Source organism: Balaenoptera physalus (genome assembly GCF_965194825.1).
Source record: "Balaenoptera physalus genome assembly, chromosome: 10".
Taxonomy (NCBI): Eukaryota; Metazoa; Chordata; class Mammalia; order Artiodactyla; family Balaenopteridae; genus Balaenoptera; species Balaenoptera physalus.
In genome coordinates, this window is record NC_138889.1 from 61304766 (window position 1) to 61326183 (window position 21418).

At 54.0% G+C, this 21418-nt stretch overlaps 2 protein-coding genes across 5 annotated transcripts in view; both read left to right on the forward strand.

Moving 5' to 3' along the window:
* The window catches only part of C2CD3 (C2 domain containing 3 centriole elongation regulator), a 126845-nt gene extending 118687 nt beyond the window's left edge, over positions 1-8158 (forward strand). Inside the window, exon 33 of one of the 2 annotated variants that reach the window (XM_082411220.1) lies at positions 6975-7357. In XM_082411220.1, coding sequence (XP_082267346.1) covers positions 6975-7094 — 120 coding nt within the window. In that variant the 3' untranslated portion in view covers positions 7095-7357. The other variant, XM_082411219.1, reaches the window with a different exon arrangement.
* Positions 8159-10134: 1976 nt separating this feature from the next.
* Positions 10135-21418, forward strand: part of UCP3 (uncoupling protein 3) — a 29935-nt gene continuing 18651 nt past the window's right edge. For 2 of the 3 annotated variants that reach the window (XM_082411324.1, XM_082411323.1), the window contains exons 1-6: positions 10135-11612; positions 17200-17419; positions 17946-18147; positions 18409-18609; positions 19751-19852; positions 20349-20529. In XM_082411324.1, the coding sequence (XP_082267450.1) occupies positions 17294-17419; positions 17946-18147; positions 18409-18609; positions 19751-19852; positions 20349-20529 (812 nt within the window). In that variant the 5' untranslated portion in view covers positions 10135-11612; positions 17200-17293. The remainder of the gene's footprint in view (positions 11613-17199; positions 17420-17945; positions 18148-18408; positions 18610-19750; positions 19853-20348; positions 20530-21418) is intronic. The other variant, XM_082411322.1, reaches the window with a different exon arrangement.

A 21418-nucleotide genomic window follows, 5' to 3' on the forward strand; every position in this document is an offset into this window, starting at 1 on the left:
TCTAACTCTAGGCTCGTATGTCCAGCTGCCTACTCAATATATCCAAACTCAACTCCAGATTTTATTCCTCAGATCTGTTCCTTGGTCTTCCCCATCTCAGTTAATAGATATTCTATCCTTCTAGTTTAGTTGTTCCTACCAAAACCCTTGGAATCCTCTCTGATGCCTTGATTTCCAATCCACCAGGAAATTCTGGCAGCTCTACCTCTAAATTCAGTTCCATCCACTGCTCACCACTCCCACCATTACCTGGTCTAAACTGTCATTATCTCTCGCCTAGATTGTTGCAGGAGCCTCCTAACTTGCCTTTCTGCTTCTACCCTTGCCCCCATTCCCCATACAGTATCCTGTTAAGTTTTTAAGATGTTAAGTAAATCATCGAATAAATCATGTGACTTCTCCACTCAGAACCCTCCAGTAACTTACCATCGATGACTAGGAGAGCCCGAGGTGGGTCTGAGGACAGGCAGACCAAAGAGTAGGAAAGTAGTTTGGGCCTCAAACTTGAAATGTACATCTTTCAGCAAGTTACCAAGCCATAGTCCTGGGCTAGGTGCAGAAGTAGTCAGAGAAGGAGCTGTGGTCCCTTCCCCCACCAAAGCTCACAGTTCCCCAGGGGACTAAGCTTTATATGTAAGTTCCACCAACTCCACCAAGCGTCCGTCGTGCTTAAAGTGCTAGACGTGGTGCCATGGACGCTCTTCAGGGAGGTCACAGTTCCTTGAGAGGCACTGGCCACCAAACCACTCACTAACTTTCTCAAATGACATTAGCCTATATTAGTACTTAAGTAAAACAAAACAAAGAGAATGCGTACAGGGAAAGGAAGACAGAGCCATGTAGGGTGGCATGAGTAGAATTCAGCAAAGATGAAGGAAAGGCTTTGAAGGCTGTGGATTTGGAGAAAAGAAACCTCTCAGAGAATCAACAGAATCTGGTAACTGGGAAGTACAAACAGTATGTGCTAGAGAGGAGGTCAGAGCTGGGCAGAGATCAGCCTGGACCAAAGCAGTCAGGATAGGAATCAGAAGTAAAGAGCAAGAATCCACCTGTCCTCTGAGCTCCTGGACTAACCACAGGCCTGGGGCCAGATGCTACTGTTCATGAGGCGTGCATGTAGGAGGCAGGAGGTCGGCAACAAGGCCAGGCACGAGTGTCCCCTTGAAAGCCTTGAGTTGTCCAACACCCCCACCTTAGAGTTCTCACCTCCACTTGGCCAGACCACAGTGTTTCAGACATCATCGGGATCGAGGCACTCCAGGAAGCTGGGGAGCTGAGTCAGCAAACCTGGTTTCTTTTTTTTTTTTTTTTTTTTTTAAATTTATGGCTGCGTTGGGTCTTCGTTGCTGCGCGCGGGCTTTCTCTAGTTGCGGCGAGCGGGGACCACTCTCGTTGCGGTGCGTGGGCTTCTCATTGCAGTGGCTTCTCTCATTGCAGAGCACGGGCTCTAAGCGCGCGGGCTTCAGTAGTTGTGGCACGCAGGCTCAGTAGTTGTGGCGCACGGGCTTAGTTGCTCGGCAGCATGTGGGATCTTCCCGGACCAGGGCTCGAACCTGTGTCCCCTGCATTGGCAGGCGGATTCTTAACCACTGCACCACCAGGGAAGCCCAAACCTGATTTCTTGCCCTGGCTCTGCTGCTGGCCGTCTGAGGAGGCAACACGGACTTAATTTGTGGCTATACGTCCCTCTTCTCTCCTACCAGGCAGTTTTGTATAGCGGTTAGGCACATGGCCTCTGAATCCAGACAGCCTAAGTTCAGAGCTCAGTTTTGCCACTTTCGGGCTGTGTAACCTGGTGCAAGTTACCTACCTTTTCTGTGCTTCAGTTCCTTTACCTGAAAAATGTGTGAAACAGTACCTGCCTCCTAGAGCTTGTGTAGGGTTAACTGAGTAAGATGTTAAGTGCTTAGAGCAGTTTTTAGCACATGACATAGTAGGAACTATATGAATGTTAACTATTGTTATTTTTATCATCATTATTATTGAGACAACTTCCCCTCTTGTGCTGTTACACTCTGGGGGGACTAGTAGGAAAAAAATGCTAAGGGATAGGGACATCATCAAAAGCTTAGCACCAGGCGCAGGGAGCCGCAGGGAGCCAGGAAGTTAGACCCCACAGGGCAGCCCCAGAAGGATGGAGAGCATTGCTTAGGGCCCTAGCAGTTGATTGTGTGCTCAGTTCAGACCCTGAGTTAGAGGCCCAGGATGACCCACTGCCCCCACCTAAGGATGGTAGAGCCCTAGCCTCAGAAGTCCGTGGCCTGCCTGCCTTTGAGTCCTGAGGCTGCTGCTTTTCTCTGAGGAGCCCAAAGAATTCTTCTGTCCCTTGGTTTCCCTTCCCCAAGCCCAGAGCCATCTAAGAGAAACACAGTCTTGGTAGAGGAACCCAGTCCTCCACAAAATCACCAGACCAGATGGTTGGAGTCCAAGAGAAGTTCCTGAGCCTGGTGTCCTCTTCTCAGCCTGTGGTCCAGGCCTGATGGCTGAGCTGCCCATCTTGGGGCAAGAAGCCCTGACCTATTACCTCACCTCTTTTAGCTACCAAGTCCCTAGCCCTCCGCAGAGCCCCAGGAGGAGTCCCAAAGGTCAAAGAGCTTCTGATTAAGGCCACACAAAGCTCTGAGGAGGAGATGAGCTCTCTGGCCAAGGGTGTACAGAAGTCAGGGGAAGCAGCCAGAATTGGCTGGTGCCCACCTTGGCCCAGATGCAGTTTGGCCGGCACCGCGAGGGAAAGGGCCTATGGGTCTGCTGGGCAGGTGCTAGGCTCAAGTTGCCTGAGCGCTGAGGCCAGAGTCTGGGAGGAGCCAGGAGTTCCAAGAGTGTCACTTTAACCCTTCCCTCTCACTGGCAGGGAGTGGGTTCAGAAGGTTGAAGAGCCTTGATCTAGTCTGGCATCTCCACGGTGTAGATTGGGAGACTGAGGCCCGGGCTGAGGGGGTGACCCAGGCCCTGCGGAATAGGCCGGTTGTCAGGGAAGGCTTCTCGGAGGAAGGAAAGGGAGGCATCGGGGGGTGGGGAGGAACAGAGGCAGCGTGTAGGTAGTGAGAACCACATGACCAGAACTCTAAGGCAGGAATGGAGGGTGAGCTCAGAGCGTGGAGCCCAGCCACACTGCGGCTGGGCTAGGTGGTCAGATTTAGGATTTGCCTCCTAAGGCTGGGCCCCTGGTCTGCGTGTCTTATCCTCGCTTCCCCCTTGCTCCTAGTTGCAGCTGCTGAGTTTGCTACTCTCTTTAGCACAAGGAAGTCCTAGTCCCAGCCTTTGGAGAGGACTCTGGGAGCCACCACAGGGGAAGGCAGCAGCCAAGGAGGTGAAAGTTGAACAAGGCAGGTGGCCCTACCGAGCCTCACTCACCTCTGAAGCAGCAGTCTGCTGGCAGCCCTATCCTAGCCAGCCAGAGCCAGCCGGCTGTTTACTTTCTGTTTTCAGCTCTTTGGAAAGTTTTGCTTCCAGCCCCTGAGGCAGTGTTTATGTCATGTAAGGGATCTGCTCTGGAAAAAAAAAACTTCAGTCCTGATGCCTGGCCCAGGGGTTCATTGGGTGGGGGGCAATGGTAGGGGGAGAGCATGGCCAGTCCTGGCCTAGCCCTGGGCATGCCTTTGGGGGTGCTGTACCCCACTTCTACTCCAGCTGAAGTGAGGTCTCAGAACAGCAGGGCTTCATTTTGCTCTCCGCAGCTGGTGTCTCCAGCTTATTTAGCCCCTGTGCTTTTGTATCTGGCCAGAGCCTTGGTCACATCTGAATTGTATTTCAGCTTCACGGCAGACCTGGGGCAAGGAGGCAAACAAGTTCTCAGCTCCACTTGGTAATGAAGATACTGAGCCCCAGAGAGACAAAGTGTCTTGGCCTCAAGCAAGTGGGGCAGTTGTGCTGGGCCACAGACCAGTGTTCCTTCCACTCCACCCCACTGCCTCCCCTCTGAGAAAGTCCCAGGGACACCCAGAAGCAGGGGTAAATTGGGGTACCTGCACCTGCCACCCTCCTGGACACATGTGCCCTGTGTAGGGATATCCATCTGGGGACTGGATGGAGGGAACCCAGAACACAGTGGCTTGAATCAGCTCACATTTCGAGCCCAAAGAAGAGGGCTGGAGCCTCCTGAGAGAGCGTTTGGAGAAGATGCTATCACAGGGAGCTGGCCAAAGAGGGAGCCACGGGCCGGGAAAAGTCCCTGGGTTACAGGGCACCTCCTCTTGTATTATCTGCTCATCCTGATCTGTTTTCAGATGAGGAAACCAAGGCCCAGAGAGGAAGTGACTTGCCCAAAGCCACTTGGCTAAGAAGTGGTAGAGCCAGGACTAGAACCAACTCCCCCACCAGGGTTAGCCTCTTGGTTTGAGGAACCCCTGGAAGCCCCATATTTTCCTGCCACCACTGCTCCTTACTCCTCCCCTGATGCTTTATTTTCTCTCTGGTGGAGTTCTACCTTTGACATTGAAGGCTCCTTTGAGACGTCTGTCTCAAACAATAGGCCAAGAAGCCTGGGTGTCCAGGTGCCCAGAAAAGAGTAGGTCCCCATATTTGGAAGTGGGAGAAGTTAATGGGAGAGCTGGATGGATTTAATGGGACAATCAGAGCCCCTCATGTACTGCCAGGCTTAACACCCAGACCACAGTAAAGCCTGTTCTGTCCTTCACCCCAGGACAGTGGGCAGCCCCACGCCCCCAGATCATTGGAAAGTCCAAGGAGGCTATGGTCAGTTCCTCCCCAGACATTCAGGAACTTGAGCGCCTCCCTCTCTGGGTTTGTCTTCTGCTCTCCATACCTGCAGTCAGCCAGTCCCATCCCCCTGGCTTTCCCAGCAAATAAATTCCTTCTCCGCACCTTTGCTCAAGCTACGTCTCCACCTGGAGCATCCTCTCTCATATTCTTTGTCCAGATTCCACCTTCATGTTGTTTCAAGTCCATCTTCTTGAAAGTACCCTCCCAGGGACTTCACCCCACGTGTGACACCCACTGTCCAGACTCCAAGGCCCCTGCAGCCCCTCAGTCTGATGGTCCTGCTTCCATGTGGGCTCCTCCTGCCTCCCCAGGAAGGCCGAGGCTCCTCAAACCATAAGCTACGGTGACAGTTTGCTGGTGCCCCCAGAGCTCCAGCAGGAGCATGGGAGTATTTTCAGAGGAGTGGTGGGTACATGGAGGGGTGTCCCTGCTGTGGGCAGCTACACCTCTGCCCAGACCCGCCAAGGCTGTACGTCTCGGGATAGCAACCCTGACGAAGAAAGAGACTTTACTACTAGTCAAGATGTTTTTTAGACCCTTTTGAGGTGAACAAAAGCCACATGCTGCTGACCTTCCACAGCTCTGCCCTGCCCAGTACACAGAGCCAAACCCCGTCCTGTCCCTGGGCCTGGGCCATGCAGATAAGGCCCACTAGGTTGCTGGGCCCAGGTGTGGGTACTGGGAGGCTGGCTGTGGCTGGTTCACAGATGTCAGCCCAGCTAGCAGGTGCAGGCCCGTCCTCATGCTGCCCCTCCAGTGCAGTGACCTCACCCCACACACAGCTCTGCTGAAACCCTGTGCGTCTCAGATCCCACCTCTGCGTGAAGCCGCCCTGTCCTTCCCAGCTGTCATGAATTGCTCTTTCTCTGTGCTCCCGGGCTCTAAGCTTCCTCTTTGTGACTGCTGGGTAGGTCAGCATTCGTCTCCCCTCTAGCTTGAGCAATCACTGGTTCTGGAATGAATGAAAGAATGACTGAATGAGATATTTGCTACAAGAGGCAGTCTCCTCCCCAATTAATGTAAGCCTCTGGTCACCGTGGCTTGACCCATTCACTGGCCTATCAGCTACCAAGCTCCCATCTTGGACCTGTCTCAGTAGGAGTCACAAGCATCAGGGTCAGGCCATGCCCTGCAGGAGCGTCCAGTCTGGAGGGAGAGGGCCTCAGGCAGTGGCTGGGTGGCTGGCCTCCCCAGCCTGAGGCATTATGGGTTGCAGGTGCCTCCCATGTTTTGAAAGGAAGAACTACAAACACCAGCACAGGGTGGGTTTCCTTTCTCCCCTTTTAGCCTAGGCCTGCCTGGAAGATGGGGAGCTGTGTGTGCTCACCTCTGCTGGGCGTGTCCAGCCTCCAGCTCCACTTTGCTCTTGGTTCTCCGCAAAGAGAACCTGCCTGTGGGCTGTCAGTGCTGAGAGCTTGTCAGGCTGTATGCACTCCCTCGGCATTTAGAATTCCAGATTGGCAGGGGCCCTCAAGGTTGCCTGATTTCCATTCCCCCTATCACTTCCTGGCTGCTATTCTAATTCTTTGAATAGCTCTCTCTGTCTCCCCAGCTTAACTCTGAGCTATGGAGATCGAGAACTGTTCACCTCTATCTCCCCCTCACAGTAGGCAGTAAGAAGGTTAAAGAAGTGAAGGAAAGAAGGAATTACTGAATATTACTGATCCCACAAGCAACTCCACTCCCACAAGCAATGGGCCTCAGTTTCCCATTAGCAGAATTACTAAGGGGCAGGGAAGTAGTGTTAATCTCTAGGGTCTCCACCAAGCTGATTCTTGGTGCCTAGGGAGTGGTGCATGTGCCTTCAGTATTTGGGGACAGGCTGCACGCTGTGGAGTCAGCCAAGGTTGCCTGTCGGGGCAATTCCCATGTCCTTTCAGCACTGCCTCTTCCTCTACCAGGCCTCCATCTCCTCCCTGGGGCCTTGCTGCCAGCCACCTGCCTGGGGTGGCTTTCCTGTATCCTTTGAGCTCCTTCAGGGCAGGAACCTGGCACAGAATAAGCACAGAAACAAGCAAACAAAAGGGTTGGAGGAGCAAATGGGTGAGTCATAGAGGAGTCCAGAGGACCACGATATCATAACCCAAATGCACGCACCTTAAAGGGGAAATTCGTGATACCCAGTCAGCCCAAGACAGGGAGATGTTTGGTAGCAGGGCTGTGGGTATGTGCTTCATGTCACCTGGCAGCTCCAGGAACTCCCCAGGGCCATACGGAGAGTGTATTATTCACCAGCACCTTCTCCCTGGCAGGGTCACACGCGGGACAGTAACACTTCGAGGACAAATGACTTGTCTAGACACATGCAGCAAGAGAAGGGATGTCCTGGAGGAAACTGCCCCTCCTTCTCCAGAGGCACAGAAGGAGTCTGAACAGGGGTTTACATCTTAGGTCTGCTACTCCGAGCTGTGGGACCTTGAGTTTATTTCACCTGAACTGTAGTTTCCTCATCCATGACATGGGAACCATGTACCAACCTGTGGGGTCGAGGTGAGGGTTAAACACACTCAGGTATGTAAAGTGCTTTGTAAATCAGTCAGCTCTATACCAGTATTAGCCAAAGGACCAAAAGACAAGAGTCAAAGTCATCTTTAGGCAGTGCCATGTGCGCAGTGCTAACCTAGCTGACCTCTTCCTCTCCAGGGCAAGAGCGAGACCACCAGGGGAGCCCTGTCCCAAAGGCCTTGTCGTCCCAGACCTAACTCGCTGCCTCCCAGCCTGTCTGAGGAAGAAACTCGCAGGATTGCACGGATATTTTCTTCCCGATACTCCCAGAAAGACTAATGCAGCCCAAGAGACTGAGGGAAGGACCACCCACCCACTCACCCTCAGCTTTGTCTGGCTTGCCTCAGGGCTATGAAAGCCCTGAAACCACCACCAGCCTTGTCCCTGGACACCAGTCAGCCCAGACTAGAGGAGCGTCACAGACCAGCCCACTGTCCACCTGCCAGGACTTCAGCTTCCTCCTCCGATGGTGAGGCAAAGGCTAGAAATGTTGGATTCCAGTGCCCAAGTGGCCCACCCGTCTTTTGACCAAGGGACCCAAGGGGGCATCTTTCGGCTGGGAAACTCCTCCCAGTGTCCTTGACCAGAGCCTCCTGCTGACACGAGCCTACCCTCTGCCTGAATATGATGATAGGCCCTTTTGCCTTAAGGGTTGGGGAGGGTGGGTGGAGATTTTGTTCATCGTGCATAGCCAGGGAAATCCTAGGGCCGACCTCCAGTTCATTTGCTTGGGAATAAGGGTATTTTACAGAAAAAATTATTTTTATGCTGTGTTGAAATAATCAGTAGGAGAGGAGGGGGAAATTACCTCCTTCAAACTTTTTATCTGATTGTCTGAAACTCTAACCATGCTTTTAACTTATTGTTTTTACCCAGCTCTGAAGGTCATTGTTCCTGCCTGTGTTTGAATAAAATCATATTGGTATTTGTATTCTGTGCACAAGTGTTTCCCGGGTTGGCCACTGGACTGCAGTGTCAGAAATTTGCTTGTGCTCTAACAGCCAGAGAGAAAGCTTTGCGACCATACAATCCCTTGGAGAAGCTCATCTGGAACCGGGGGGGTGGTCCACGGTCACCATGAGACTTCTGACTCCTCCAAAGATTAGGTTGATCCAGATTAGGGTGACACCTAGTATTTCCTTTGCTGGTACCTCAAATCTATCAGCACAGTAATGGGGCTCATGGCACAGGCCCGCTCAGAATGCCCCATCTCTCTGGGATGAGTACATAGCTCTGGCTTAGACTGTCAGACTCCAAACATTCAAGCAGCTACCATAGAAAGGGCCTGTGGGGAGCACTAGAAGGGAGCAGAAATGTGCAGAGTGGCTGGGAGGGAAGGTTGGGAGGGAATTACGTGGAGGGCCCTGCTTTCCACCCCCAAGCACAGGTCATATCAGTCCGCAGAACAACTCTATAACCCACATCTTATGATTCCCGTCTTATAGTTAAACTGAAGCTCAACGAAGTTAAGTGACTTGCCTCTGTTCATGTACTTAGGAAGCAGATCACACAAGACACCTCCAGACGTGTCACAAGGCTTCTGTGCCCAGAATACAGTCAGTTAAGTGCTTTGAATTTGGGGAGTTCATGGAGGAAACCATGTGGGCTGCAGCAGTCAGACAAGGCTTCCTTGAAGAGCTAAGTCTGGGGGTGAGACCAGGGAGGAACCAGCAGGGCCACGGTCCAGCTGGGGAGAGAGCAGAGATGGGTCCGGCTCTGCCACTTCCTGATAGGTCCCCTCCGGCTTGCCTGCGCGCGCCTCTATCTGAGCCTCTGTTGCCTCATCTGTAAAGCAAGATGACAAGCCCAGCTTCACTGGGTTGTTGAGAAGATTAAATGAGATGACGTTTGTGAAAGTGCTTTGCCAGCAATTGGCACTTCGTGGAAGCGTAGGAAATGTCAGCCCCACCCACTCCTCCCCCACTGACCCGGAGCAAGTCAGTAGATAGGCAGGCTCACCACTAACTGAGGCAGGACATGCCCCAGAGGGTAGAGGGTGATGCAGGGTGCCCTCCTCATCGGTCAAGTGCACTCAGACCAGCATGTCCCCCTTCATCTGTTTGTCTCGGCCCCCTAACCTTCGGCCTGCCAGCTCACCTCCTCCCCAGTGTCTCCCTCTCAGCTCACCAGCTGCCTGTCTGCCAGGAGCTTTCAAGGCCCAGGTCTCTGCCTCCCTTGAGGCCACAGAGAACCTAGGGGCCCAGGCCTGAGGGGTTAAGCCTCAGGTGAAGAATATTCCTTCCCAATCCTGCTGCAGCTCCTGTAAATAACTTGATGGGGTCGAGTTAGGATAAGGACATGCATGACTCCTACCCAGGCTGAGGGCGGCCTCTGATAACACAGAGGCACCCTGAGGGTCTGAAAACCTCCCCCTACACTTACAGAGTGTGTTATTTACCAGTGTCTTCTCCCCAGAAGTTGGATCTATTTTGCAGTAACAGCTCAGACGAGAAACGCCCTGCCAAGCATGCAGCACTGGGTAAGGGCATGAGGTACATGTTTGTTCCACCACCACCAACAGAACTAGCCAGTGTCTCCCTACTTCCCTTTCAGCACTCCCTCCACAGAGCCCTGAAAATGGGTGCTTCTGATCACCCGGAGGTTGGCTGATCTCAGCCCATGGCAGCCAGCTTTGGAACTTCTAGCACAGACTGGATTCTGGGGACACGGAGCCAAAGCAGACAGACCTGGCCCTGCCCTCGAAGAGCTCCCAGGCCCACGTGAGCTAAGCTGCCCTCCTTCTGGGTCTCACCAGGGCCCACTGTCCCCTTGTTTGGGTTCCTACTATTTACCCCTCCCCACCTCCCGGCTGCAATTCACCCACCACCTCCAGACTGCCATGTTCAGGTGGAGCCAAGAACCTACTTCCAGAACGCTCCCCCCACCTCAGCAGCCCTAGCAGCCCCTTCCCTTCATAGGACTAACCCAACCGCCTGTTCTGCTGACACTAGGGCAGGGCCTGCTCCAAGGAGGAGGACCTTTGCACTTGAGTGTCTGGACTTGTGACCGTGGCCATGGCTCTGCGCCCAAGTCTAGAAGTGGCCTCTGACTGCTCCTCTGCCCCACCCAGTTACCTCCCTTCCCTTCCCACCTCTCTCCCTTTTTCCTCCCCTGCCCCCTGCCCCTCCCTTCTCTTTCCTCAGTCACCTGGATCCCAGGTTCAGATTCGCCCACCCCTTACCCTCCGTGTCTACCAACGGGGCCTCAGCGGCTGCTGCAAGGGACCCTTCCCGCCCCACCACTCACACCCTCCCCAGAGCCCTTTGGCTTCAGGGGTGTCCATGATGAAGCCCCCAAGTGTCATATCATAGAGAACAGTGGTCCAAAGTACATGACAGTTTGCAGGCTGCAAGTCAGGCCCTGCCACATACTGCGACCTGGGTGAGTCACTGTCCCTCCCTAAGGCTGTTTTCCCCTCTGTAACCTAAGCATCAAAATGCATGGATCCTCAGCCATGGAAAGGAATGAAGTGCTGACGCATGCTCCAACATGGATGAACTGGAAAACATCGTGCTAAGTCAAAGAGGCCAGTCACAAAAGGTCACACATTGTGTGATTCTGTTTATACAAAATGTTCAGAATCAGCAAATCTATAGAGACAAAGTAGATTAGTGATGGCCTGGGGTTGTGGGGAGGGGAGAAAGGAAGTGACACTGTTGATGTGTACGGGGGATATTGGGGAGGGTAATGAAAGTATTCTAAAATTGATTGTGATGATTGATGGTTGCATAACTGTGAATACACTAAAAACCGTTGAATTGTACCAGGTAAATAGGTAAATTATATGGTATGGGAATTATATCTCAATAAAGCTTTTTTAAAAAAAAAAAACTTAGACTCCTAATTGTACCTACCTCATAGGGTTGTGAAGAGATAGAAATAATGTATGTAAAGTTTCTAGCACGTGGTAGGCACCAAGAAGTGAGTTATCATCATTGCTATTACTAAGAGGAGGCCCAGGAGAGCCCTGCCCAGCCTATCATGGAAGCCTTGACCTTTGGACTCTCAAAAGTGACAAGTCCAAACCCCCCACCCCATATATACCCTCATCACCCGAGGGAGTTCTTCTTTCATCAGCTGGAAAGGGCTAGTTTAAAGAACCCCAAGTCAAGGGAGCTGAAGCAGATCTGGAACTCCGACCTTCCCCCTCACCTCCCTGCCCCTCACCAGCCGCCTCTGGTCAAGTGACCAGGCTGTCAACTAGCTTCTCCAGGATAAGGTTTCAGGTCAGCCAGAGTGTATAAAGACAGGTGCCAAGCCAGAGGCTGCAGGGACGACAGCAAATGACAGAGGGGTGATCAGGTCCCTGCTGCCACCTCCTGGGATGGAGCCCTAAGGAGCCTTAAAGAGACCCTATGCTTCCCCCACTTTGGCTGGACTCACAGGTAAGACCCCACTCTCCACCCCACCTTCCTCCTCCATGTTCTCCCCTCGCGGCAGCCTACGGAGAGCAGCCAGGAGCTGTCAGGGGTCGCTAACCATAGCAGGACACAGCCGGTAGAGGTGGAGTCAAGATGAGGGAACGGCAGCCCTGATGAGGGCACTATGGAGGGGCTGGGACTCCACCCCAACTCCTGTGTCACTCACCCAGGACTCACTTCCCCCTTGCCCTGCTGGCTGCCTCTGCTGTGATTTTGCAAATCCCCATAGATAAAGAGGTGGCTTTCTCCTTAGTCTGGCCCAGAGTCCCCAGGATTCCCCCAGAGCATAAAGCCCTTTCCCCATGAGGCCCCCTCTCCTGAGTGGGGGGGCACCCCAGCTCTGCTCAGACGGCTTCCTCAGCGGGGATGCAGTAGAGGCTTTGCCAGGAGGGTGGAGTCAGGCAGCGTATCTCAGAAAAGGGGCTTCTGATCCCTGCTTCAGAGCCACCACGGAGAACTTGTTTCTAATGCAGATTCCCAGGCCCCAGCTCAGACCTGAATCTCCGGGGCTGAGGGCCAAGAATCCACTCTGTAAACAAGCAGCTCAGGGATCCTGAGCTCTCCCTGAAGTCTGAGACTCTGGGTGGTGGAACAGGAACAGGTGCTAGACAGACCTGTGCTCTAATCCCAGCTCCATCCCATTAGCCTTATGATTAGCTGAAGCCCTCAAAGCCCCAGGGCCCTTGTTTATGTGGACAATCATAGCAACTACCTTGTATGCCTTATAAAGGGGTTGAATTAGTCAATGCCTGTAAAGCCCTCAGCACGGTGCCTGGTGCAGGAAGCACTCAGCAGATGTTAATGGGGCACCACGACTCTGGGCGTGCAGGCTGAAATGCCCCATCCCTCACGTGCCCCAGCAGAGCACAGGAAGGAGGGTCTGCTCTACGCTTCACCTTTGCCAGTGGGAAAGTTCTTCTGGCTGCTAGGGCTCCCTGGGTACCAATTCAGGAGGCTGGAGTAAAGGGGGAAGGAGGTTAAGGAGCACTGGCCTCAGGGCCCCTGCCTGTGTCCACCATCGTGGCCTCCCCCCTGCCCTGCCCACACTTGATCAGTGACAGTCTAGAGCCCTCCCCACCTGAGTCCACGCCCATCCACTCCACCTCCCGTGGCGGGCTCAGGACAGCCTCTGGAATAGGCTCCAGCTTCACCCTTGGCTGCTGCTCTTGACCAAGTTCAGGCTCCAACACCTCTTGCTGCACCATCCCTTCAACCTCACTTGTCTCTGAGCCTCCAGTTGCTCCCTTCCAGTCCATCCTTGACACCTGCACCAGCCCGATCCAAACACAGGTCTCATGGTGTCATTTCTCAACTTGAAGACACCAACCAGTCCCTGTTCTCGCTAGATTAAGTACAGCTGTGGCATTTGAGGCCCTCCACCAAAGAACACTGTGGGCATCTCAGATCTTGTTGCCCATTTTCCCACCTCAGCAAGTGGGGTCCCTTGGTCACCTGGTCCTCCCTGGACCCCTCTGGCCCTGGGCCGTCCCTGTACCAGGCTGTACAGAGAACCAAAATAAGTAGCCCCAGTCCCTGCTTTGGGACCCCCCCCCCACATCTAGGCAGGAAACCATTGCAGTTAATGAGTTAATTCTAGGGACTTCCCTGGCAGTCCAGTGGTTAAGACTCCACGTTTCCACTGCAGGCGGCACAGGTTCGATCCCTGGTTGGGCAACTAAAATCCCGCATGCCGTGCAGCGTGGCCAAAAAAAAAAAAAAAAAAAACAGAGCTAATTCTAAAGAAGGTGTGGGACAGAGGCAGTTGAGGACAAAGGAGGTTCAGAAGAGAAGCCGTGCCTGATGGTTCAGCCCCTCTGGCCAGAGGACACAGGCTCCCCCTGGGACACGGACCCAGCCCATGAGGCAAAGCCCACGAAGTGCTCCCTGCAGGGCCTGGCCCATCGCAAACACTCCATGCCAGCGGCCCACGGCAGGGAATGCAGTGAGTCACACAGCCCTGGGGGGGACCCCACCTCTGCTCCTCAGTTCCTAACTCTGAAAGTGGAATTAAGATACCTAACTTGCAGGACTCTTCTATTAGAGCCTGGGTGGCCACCAAGGTTTTGAAAAAGGGACACTTGTACAACCAGCCAGAGACACTAGAGAAAACACCTCCCAAGGGCCTCCCCGCCCCGAGAGTCGGGCCCTCAGATTCCTGAAGCCGAGGTGCCCAGCAGCACAGCTCCTGTCAGAGGAGGGGAAAGGCCAGGGCTTGAGGGAAGGGAGGCTGACAGGATGCAGGCACTGGCAGCTGTTCCCACACACAACCAGGCACCTTCATTCCAGCCGCAGACAGAGGAGCCAGAGCCTCCCTGCCGGGACTGAGCCTGCCTGGCAGCTGCTGGGCTTCTGCAGGCCAAGGGGAAGGAGGACAGTGTCCCCCCCGCACACCTGCAGTGCTGTCCCCTCAGCCAGGCTCAGCTCCACGCCAGCCTCCTGAGGGGCCAGATCCTCCTTGGACCTTCTCAGGGAGGCAGCACAGAAAGGCAGGCAGACAGGCTGTGGGAGGAGCATTGCAGAGGGAGCCTGAGGCCTGACTGCGTGCCGTGCACCGGTCTCAGCCTCTCTGGGCACATTTTCTCCCTCTGCCAAGCTGGACACCGATGCCCACCCACCCAGCCCTCCTCGCCAAGCTCTTGTTCTATGTGCTTAGCACTTAATTCCCCAGAGAGGGGTTTTGCATGTAATTTAAAGGGCTTTGAATGCCCTCAACAAAAAAGCAAGACGGTGGATATCCACCCTACCACATCCACTGGGGCCCCTGAGTGGAAGGAACGGTGAAGGGGGCCTTATTGCCACCACAAGAACCTGGCTGGAGTTCTGTGAATTTGAGGAAGTCTCTTTCCATCTTAAGCCTCTCTTTTCTCACCTGTTAAATGGATTTAAATGCTGTCCTGGCCTCTTTCCAGGGCTGTTTCAAGCCCAGTAGAGCAGAGTGAACCAGGCTCTGACACTGGTGGCTGGTAACACTGAGCAAGCCAACACCTCTGAGCCTCCATTTGCTCATCCAAACGCAGCGAGAGGAGGGAGAAGCTACCTCTCAGGAAAGCTGTGAGAATTCAGTGAGATTGCGTGTAAAACTCCACTGCAAGAGCCTCACGCCCCACAGCCATTCCCTCCTCCTACCCTAAGCGGTGCCCTGGACTCTCGCACAAGCGCATGCCCTTCCCTGCACCTGGAACCCCCCTCCCACTTCTCCAGCTGCTGGAATTCTGCCCACCTTTCAAGGCCCTCCTCCCACCCCCCACCATGAAACTGTCCTAATTCCACCTCACAAACAAGAGAGAGGGTTTATCCCTCCTTTGGGTCCCTTCCTGATGGTTCCTTCCTTCCAACATTGATCCAGCCCATCTTGCACTGCAGTTATGTGTGGGTGTGTCTAATGCCCCCACAAGACTCCTTGAGAGCTCCCCACGGGCAGGTCACACAGACTGTTTTTACTCATCTCCAGATTTCCTGGAGCGCCAAGCACATAACTTAGCATGAGCTGGGTCTTAGGGAGGTCCATAGGCCACAACAAGGACTTTGGACTTTGTTCTGAATAACTAGGCGGGGCGAGGGCGGTTGGAGAGCTTTAAAACAGGGGAGTGACATGATCTGAATTATGCTTGGACACTAGGTTAGGTCCCCATCCAGAAAATCTCCTTCTGCATTTGCTGTCCAGGCCTAACATTCCAGAATCGGTGCACAATTCCCTTTATGACTCAGTAACTGTCAAAATGCATACAATCCTTATATGTAAGCTATATCTCAATTTTAAAAGTTTTAAAAATAAAAGTAAAATGTTAAGTGCAATTTCATGCTGGGAGAGATCAAAATAAAAGCACCCCCTTCCCCGGGGCAGGATTCAAAAGTTGTCCCTCCACACTATGACCCAGGCTTCCAGACTGGGATGCAGTGGCTGGTGAGCTCCCATCTCAACCCATCCTCCATCTCACCTCCTTTGTTCCCTTTGGATAATTCTACACCTATCTGTGTTCCTGAATGTAAGCTCCTTGGGGGCAAGGGCCAAACATGATTCATTCCATATCTTTCCTTCCCTAGTACCTGCCATAGTGGTCAAGAAATAGCTGATCATTAAGGTAGTCACTTACACCTTAGCATGAATTAGAAACATCAGCTCCTTCTTAAAAACAGACTTTTCGGGAATTCCCTGGTGGTCCAGCGGTTAAGGCTCTGCGCTTCCACTGCAGGGGGCGCGGGTTCGATCCCTGGTCGGGGAACCAAGATCCCGCATGCCGTGCGGCCAAAAAATAAAAATAAAAAAAAAAAAAAAAAAAAAAAAACAGACTTTTCTAGGGAAAGGCGACAGCAAGCATAAGAGTCCAGGGAGCCATGTGGGTTGAAGAGACAGGACAGGGAGAACCAGAGTTGTAGACCACAGTCCTGAAAGAAGCCTCAAGTGGTCACCCCTATCTTTTGGAATCCATTTCACCACGGGTGAATAGGTAATATATCATTCCCATTTACCCAAGAGAGGTTAAATAATGTATCTAATGTCCCTCACCCATTAGTAAGCCATGAAGACAGGGCAGGAACTCAGGTTTCCTCACCACAGGACCAGAGTTTTTCCATTACTGTAGAGAAGGGGGCACACACTCTGCCCACTTAACAGTTAACTCTGTGGGACTGGCCCTGGCTCCAGGGGTGACAATGCTGAAGGGTCCAGGATCCCAGCACACTGGGGGGCGCCGAGTGTGTGAGTTGGGGTGCCCATGGGTATGAACTGCTAAGAGATGGCATCAGCACCAAAGGCCTGTGCCAGCTTCCCAAGATAACCAAGGCTAAACCAGGACCCTCATGTACACATGCCCCTGGTCCACCAGCAGTAAGATGGGTGCAGGCACAAGTGCACTCCCGGGGGCAGGGAGGGGGCACAGTCCCCCTCAGAGCCCTGGGGAGGCCGAGCAGCAGAGGGGCCCAGGGTCAGTCACCGCCCCCCCTACCCCGTCCCTCCACAGCAGAACACCAGCCCGGGAGTCCTACAGTGTCGGGAGGAAACATCTCTAGTCACAGGCTAAATGTCTTTAGTGACAGAGAAGCAATCACAGGCTGAGAAGGACTGTGTTTGTTTTAAGTAAAGAAGAGTACATTCAGGCAGGCTTGGAGGAAACAACAACTACAACCCCGCATCCAAGATGGCTAGCAGTTTAACTGAGCCACGAGGCACATTTATTTTGTTGATTTGGGACGGCAGGGCCTAAAGTGATGAGACTTGGCAGGCTCTCTCTGCATACACCTCAGGAAGCAGGCCTTCCCCAGGAAGCAGCCTGAGGCTGGGGAAGGAGAACGGGGTTGGGGGGTTGCCTGTCCCTGCCTGAGCCTTTATACAGTGAAGACCCACCTCCAACCGGGAGGGGAGAGGGGGCAGGGTGAGGATGGCAAGAGATAAGGGAGGAAAGTGACGTGTTCGTATAAGTCAAATCCACACAGCTAAGCACAGCCATGCACAGGCTTTTCCCTTATAAACACCCTCCTGATGCTGAGGGGGGCCTGGGGACGGGCCCAGAGGGCATGGGCTCTATCCCCTCCTCTGGCCTGTCTCCTGCAGCCTCCTCCCTGCACTGAAGCCCAGGGCTGTGCAGCAGCCTCTCTCCTTGGACCTCCGCTGGGCCCTGGAGGGACCGGGCAGAGCCCCTGGGACCATGGTTGGACTGAAGCCTTCGGAGGTGCCTCCCACAACGGCTGTGAAGTTCCTGGGGGCGGGCACAGCGGCCTGCTTTGCTGACCTCCTCACCTTCCCACTGGACACGGCCAAGGTCCGCCTGCAGGTAGGCGCCCTTTGGCCGAGGGTCATTATTCCCATCAGCGGAGGGGCTGAGTTCTCCACCGGGGCACCTGCAGTGTCTGCCCGCTCGCTCTTCCTCACAGCGGACCCTGAGCAGGCCATTCACCCCACTGCCCACGAACCTGCCTCGCCACCTCCCCATCACCATCACCCAAGACCAAAAGATCTTAATTCCTTGGCAGGACGTGCCAGGGCCCTTCATGGCCTTGCCCTGCTTTGTAAGCCAAAAAGTGAGAAGTAGAAGTAAGGAATTACTGGGTGAGCTTGGGCAAGCCACTGACAACTTGTACCAAGAAAAACAAACCACCCTCTGTTTTCCCTGAGGATCCAACACCACACTGTGTACAACAGTTTGTGGGCTGGAAACTGCTATGCAAAACTGTCACTTTTACTGGGATGTGACGCTGTGATCATGCTTGTTCCGAGGTCCAGCCCCAAGCAGGCCCCCCTGCACACAGCCCCGTCCACCCCCCACCCAGCTCCTCACACCGCTGTGGGGTGTCCCTCAGATCCAGGGGGAGAACCAGGCGGCCCGGAGCGCGCAGTACCGCGGGGTGCTGGGCACCATCCTGACCATGGTGCGCACCGAGGGCCCCCGCAGCCCCTACAAAGGCCTGGTCGCCGGCCTGCAGCGCCAGATGAGCTTCGCCTCCGTCCGCATTGGCCTCTACGACTCCGTCAAGCAGTTCTACACCCCCAAGGGATCGGACCGTGAGTGCCGAGGGGGTGGGCGGAAGCAGAATCTAGGCTGTGGGTCAGAAGACCAGGGCAGTGCAGACTCAGAGGCAGAGCTGGGGCGTGAGAAGTTGGTAACATGCCCATGAGGAGACTCTGAGCCTCCGTTAAGGAGGCTCTGGAACCTTGGCCCAAGAGAGGAAGGCATCGAGCAGGGGAAGCCCCCAGAGATCAGCATCAGGCCCAGAGAGGTGCTGGGTGGCGGAACACTGGCCCACTCACTCTCCTCCCCTCCAGACTCCAGCATCACTACCCGGATTTTGGCGGGCTGCACCACCGGGGCCATGGCAGTGACCTGTGCCCAGCCCACGGATGTGGTGAAGATCCGATTTCAGGCCAGCGTGCAAGCTGGGCCCGGGAGCAATAGGAAGTACAGCGGGACAATGGATGCCTACAGGACCATCGCCAGGGAGGAAGGGGTTCGGGGCCTGTGGAAAGGTAGGTCTGGACTCCAGGTTCAGGGGGTCTTGGGCAGTGATTTCCCTACCCTAGGGCTGGAGCAGGGAACTGGGCAAGGGGGGAGCTCCCAGCACGTGTATTCCAGCGACTCTAAAGGAACATCCCAACCATTGCAACATCCCAGCTGACCCGCCACCCTGCCCCAAATTCAGTTCAGTTTGCCAACTCTTCACCACGCGCCGGACTGTGAGGGAGAGAGAAATGAATAGAAGACATCCTCGTGGTTCTCACAGTCACACAGAGGAGAGGGGACATGTCAAGGAGCAGCCATTCCACAGGGCAGGATGTGCTGGGTTCACGTGGAGGGGCAGGGCCGGAGGCAGGAGAGGCCCTGTGGGCTGGGGGTTGGGGCAGGGGGAGGTGACGCACAATCTGGGCCTCAAAGGCTCAGCCGGCTCCTGGTGTGCAGAGAGGGAGGGAAGGGCCTCCCCAGCAAAGGCCTATGAGGGTGACTGCAGGGCATGGAGAAGAAACAGAGGCCACTGGGGGAAGCAGCCATGAGGAGGGGGCTTCCTTGGGAACAAGGCTTTAGGGTTCCCTACGTGTCTGAGTGGTGGCCACCTTGACAAATGCTGTTGTCTCTCCCACGTGCGGCCGGGGCTCACATGAATCTTGCAGAGGAAACAGTGACCCAGTGAGGGTTAAAGGCAGGACACCTGGGTCACAGCCTCACTTGCTGTGTGCCTTCCTGGAGCCTGGCCCTCATCTGTGAAACCAGGAGGTGGTCTTGACGCTCTCCAAGGGCCCTGCCAGGGCTACATCCTGTCACTGTTCCAAGAGCCCAGCCTCCCTCTCCCAAAGAAAGGCTTCCTTTTCTGGCTCTAGCCAGGTCTCAGGAAGGCATATTTTAATTTTGATAGATATTGCAGATTATCCTCTGAAATGTGGCCCAAACAAACACAAGGGGGCCTCTCTGTTTTTTGTCTCTAAAATGGACACGGATAACCTGAGAGTTTTTAAACATCAGAAAGGAAAGTATGGAATCTGCCCACCTGAGGTGGGCTCCTCTGAGACCTCTGGAATGGGGCACCATGTCCCCCAACCTGGGGCCTGTGGCCTTGCAGCCAGGGGGTCCACGTCTCCTCTTCCCCACTCATCAGCCCCACCCCCTCCCTGACAGGAACTCTGCCCAACATCACGAGGAATGCCATCATCAACTGTGCTGAGATGGTGACCTACGACGTCATCAAGGAGAAGCTGCTAGACTACCACCTGCTCACCGGTGAGGCCCTGGGCTCCAGGCAGACGGCCCTCCCATAGCAGAGAGGGAACCCGGGACTCCAGAGAGTGGGCACCACCCACAGGCAACTGGGCTTTAGAAAGAGTAGAGGGAGGTGCAGTGCCCAGCAAAAAGTGCCCAGTACATCATTATGAGGAGTAGGAAAGAACCCCGGACAAGAGGCCAGAGACCTGGCTTCCAGCCCCGTGCCACCTCTCCCCGTGCACCTTTAAGCAAGGGTCACCTTCTCTGACTACAGTTTCCTCCAACTAGGTGGTTGGACTGGATTACCTTCCAACTCTGGGACAGCCCAGTTCTGTTTTACATGTCCTTACCAAGAGGTCCGCCCTGGGCACTGTGAGAGATTTGGAAAACACTATCCTTACACTCAGGGAGTTCACAATTTCATGAGGGACAAACAATGGACACATATGAAACAGAAAGCAAGGGCACTCCTCATCTCACAGCCCAATATTTGCTCTTCCCTAACCTGTGACAGACAACTTCCCCTGCCACTTCATCTCTGCCTTTGGAGCTGGCTTCTGTGCCACAGTGGTGGCCTCCCCAGTGGATGTGGTGAAGACCCGGTATATGAACTCACCCCCAGGCCACTACCGCAGCCCCTTCGACTGTATGCTGAAGATGGTGACCCAGGAGGGCCCCACAGCCTTCTATAAGGGGTGAGCCTCCCCTCCTGCTGCCAGTACTCCCTTTTAGAGAAGCAGGCCTCCCTCCCCACCTCCCTTCCTTCCCCCCATGTGGATTATGTCTACCATGGGTCCACCTGGAAACACACTGGTGAACAGCACAGGTGTAAATGCCGCAAAGGACAAGTATAAAGACCTACGGAAATGATTTTTAGAAAGAGTGGACCAGATATGATTTGGAGAGTCAGGGAGGCTTATCCGAAAAAAAGGTGTCTAGGCATAGGTCAAAGTGCCATCCCCAAACGTCCTGGGCAGGGGAGGAGGAGGGAAAGGTGGTTGGTAATCCTGAGACTTTTCCCTGACCCACTGCCATCACTGTGGATCACCACAGTCAGCAGCCCAAGTGCCCAATGTGCTTCATGTTTTCTTGCTTCTCTGCCTTGGCATTTACTGTTCCCTCTGCATGCAATGCCTTTCCTGCGCCATCCACATGCTCTACATCTTAGCTGTCCTTCAAGACTAGTTCAAATGCCACCTCCTCCCTAACACTCTCAGGTGTAAATTATCCCCCTCTGTGAACTTCAGCGATACTTCCTCCACACCATTTTTATGGGATCTACCACTTCCTACTTTGTATCAATATTATAGCATTTGAAAGTTTAAATTATCCCCCATGCTAGAGCGCAGGCTCCTTGCAGCCAAGGACTGTGGCTTACACAGTTGACCCTTGAACAATGAGAGGGTTAGGGGCATGGACCCCATACAGTTGAAAATACGTGGACAATTTATAGTCGGCCCTCCATACATGAGGTTCCTCCGTTGCCATGGTTCCTCCATATCCCTGGTTCCACATCCACAGATTCAACCAACCACGGATCCAACCAACTGCAGATCATACAGTACTGTAGTATTTAATATTGAA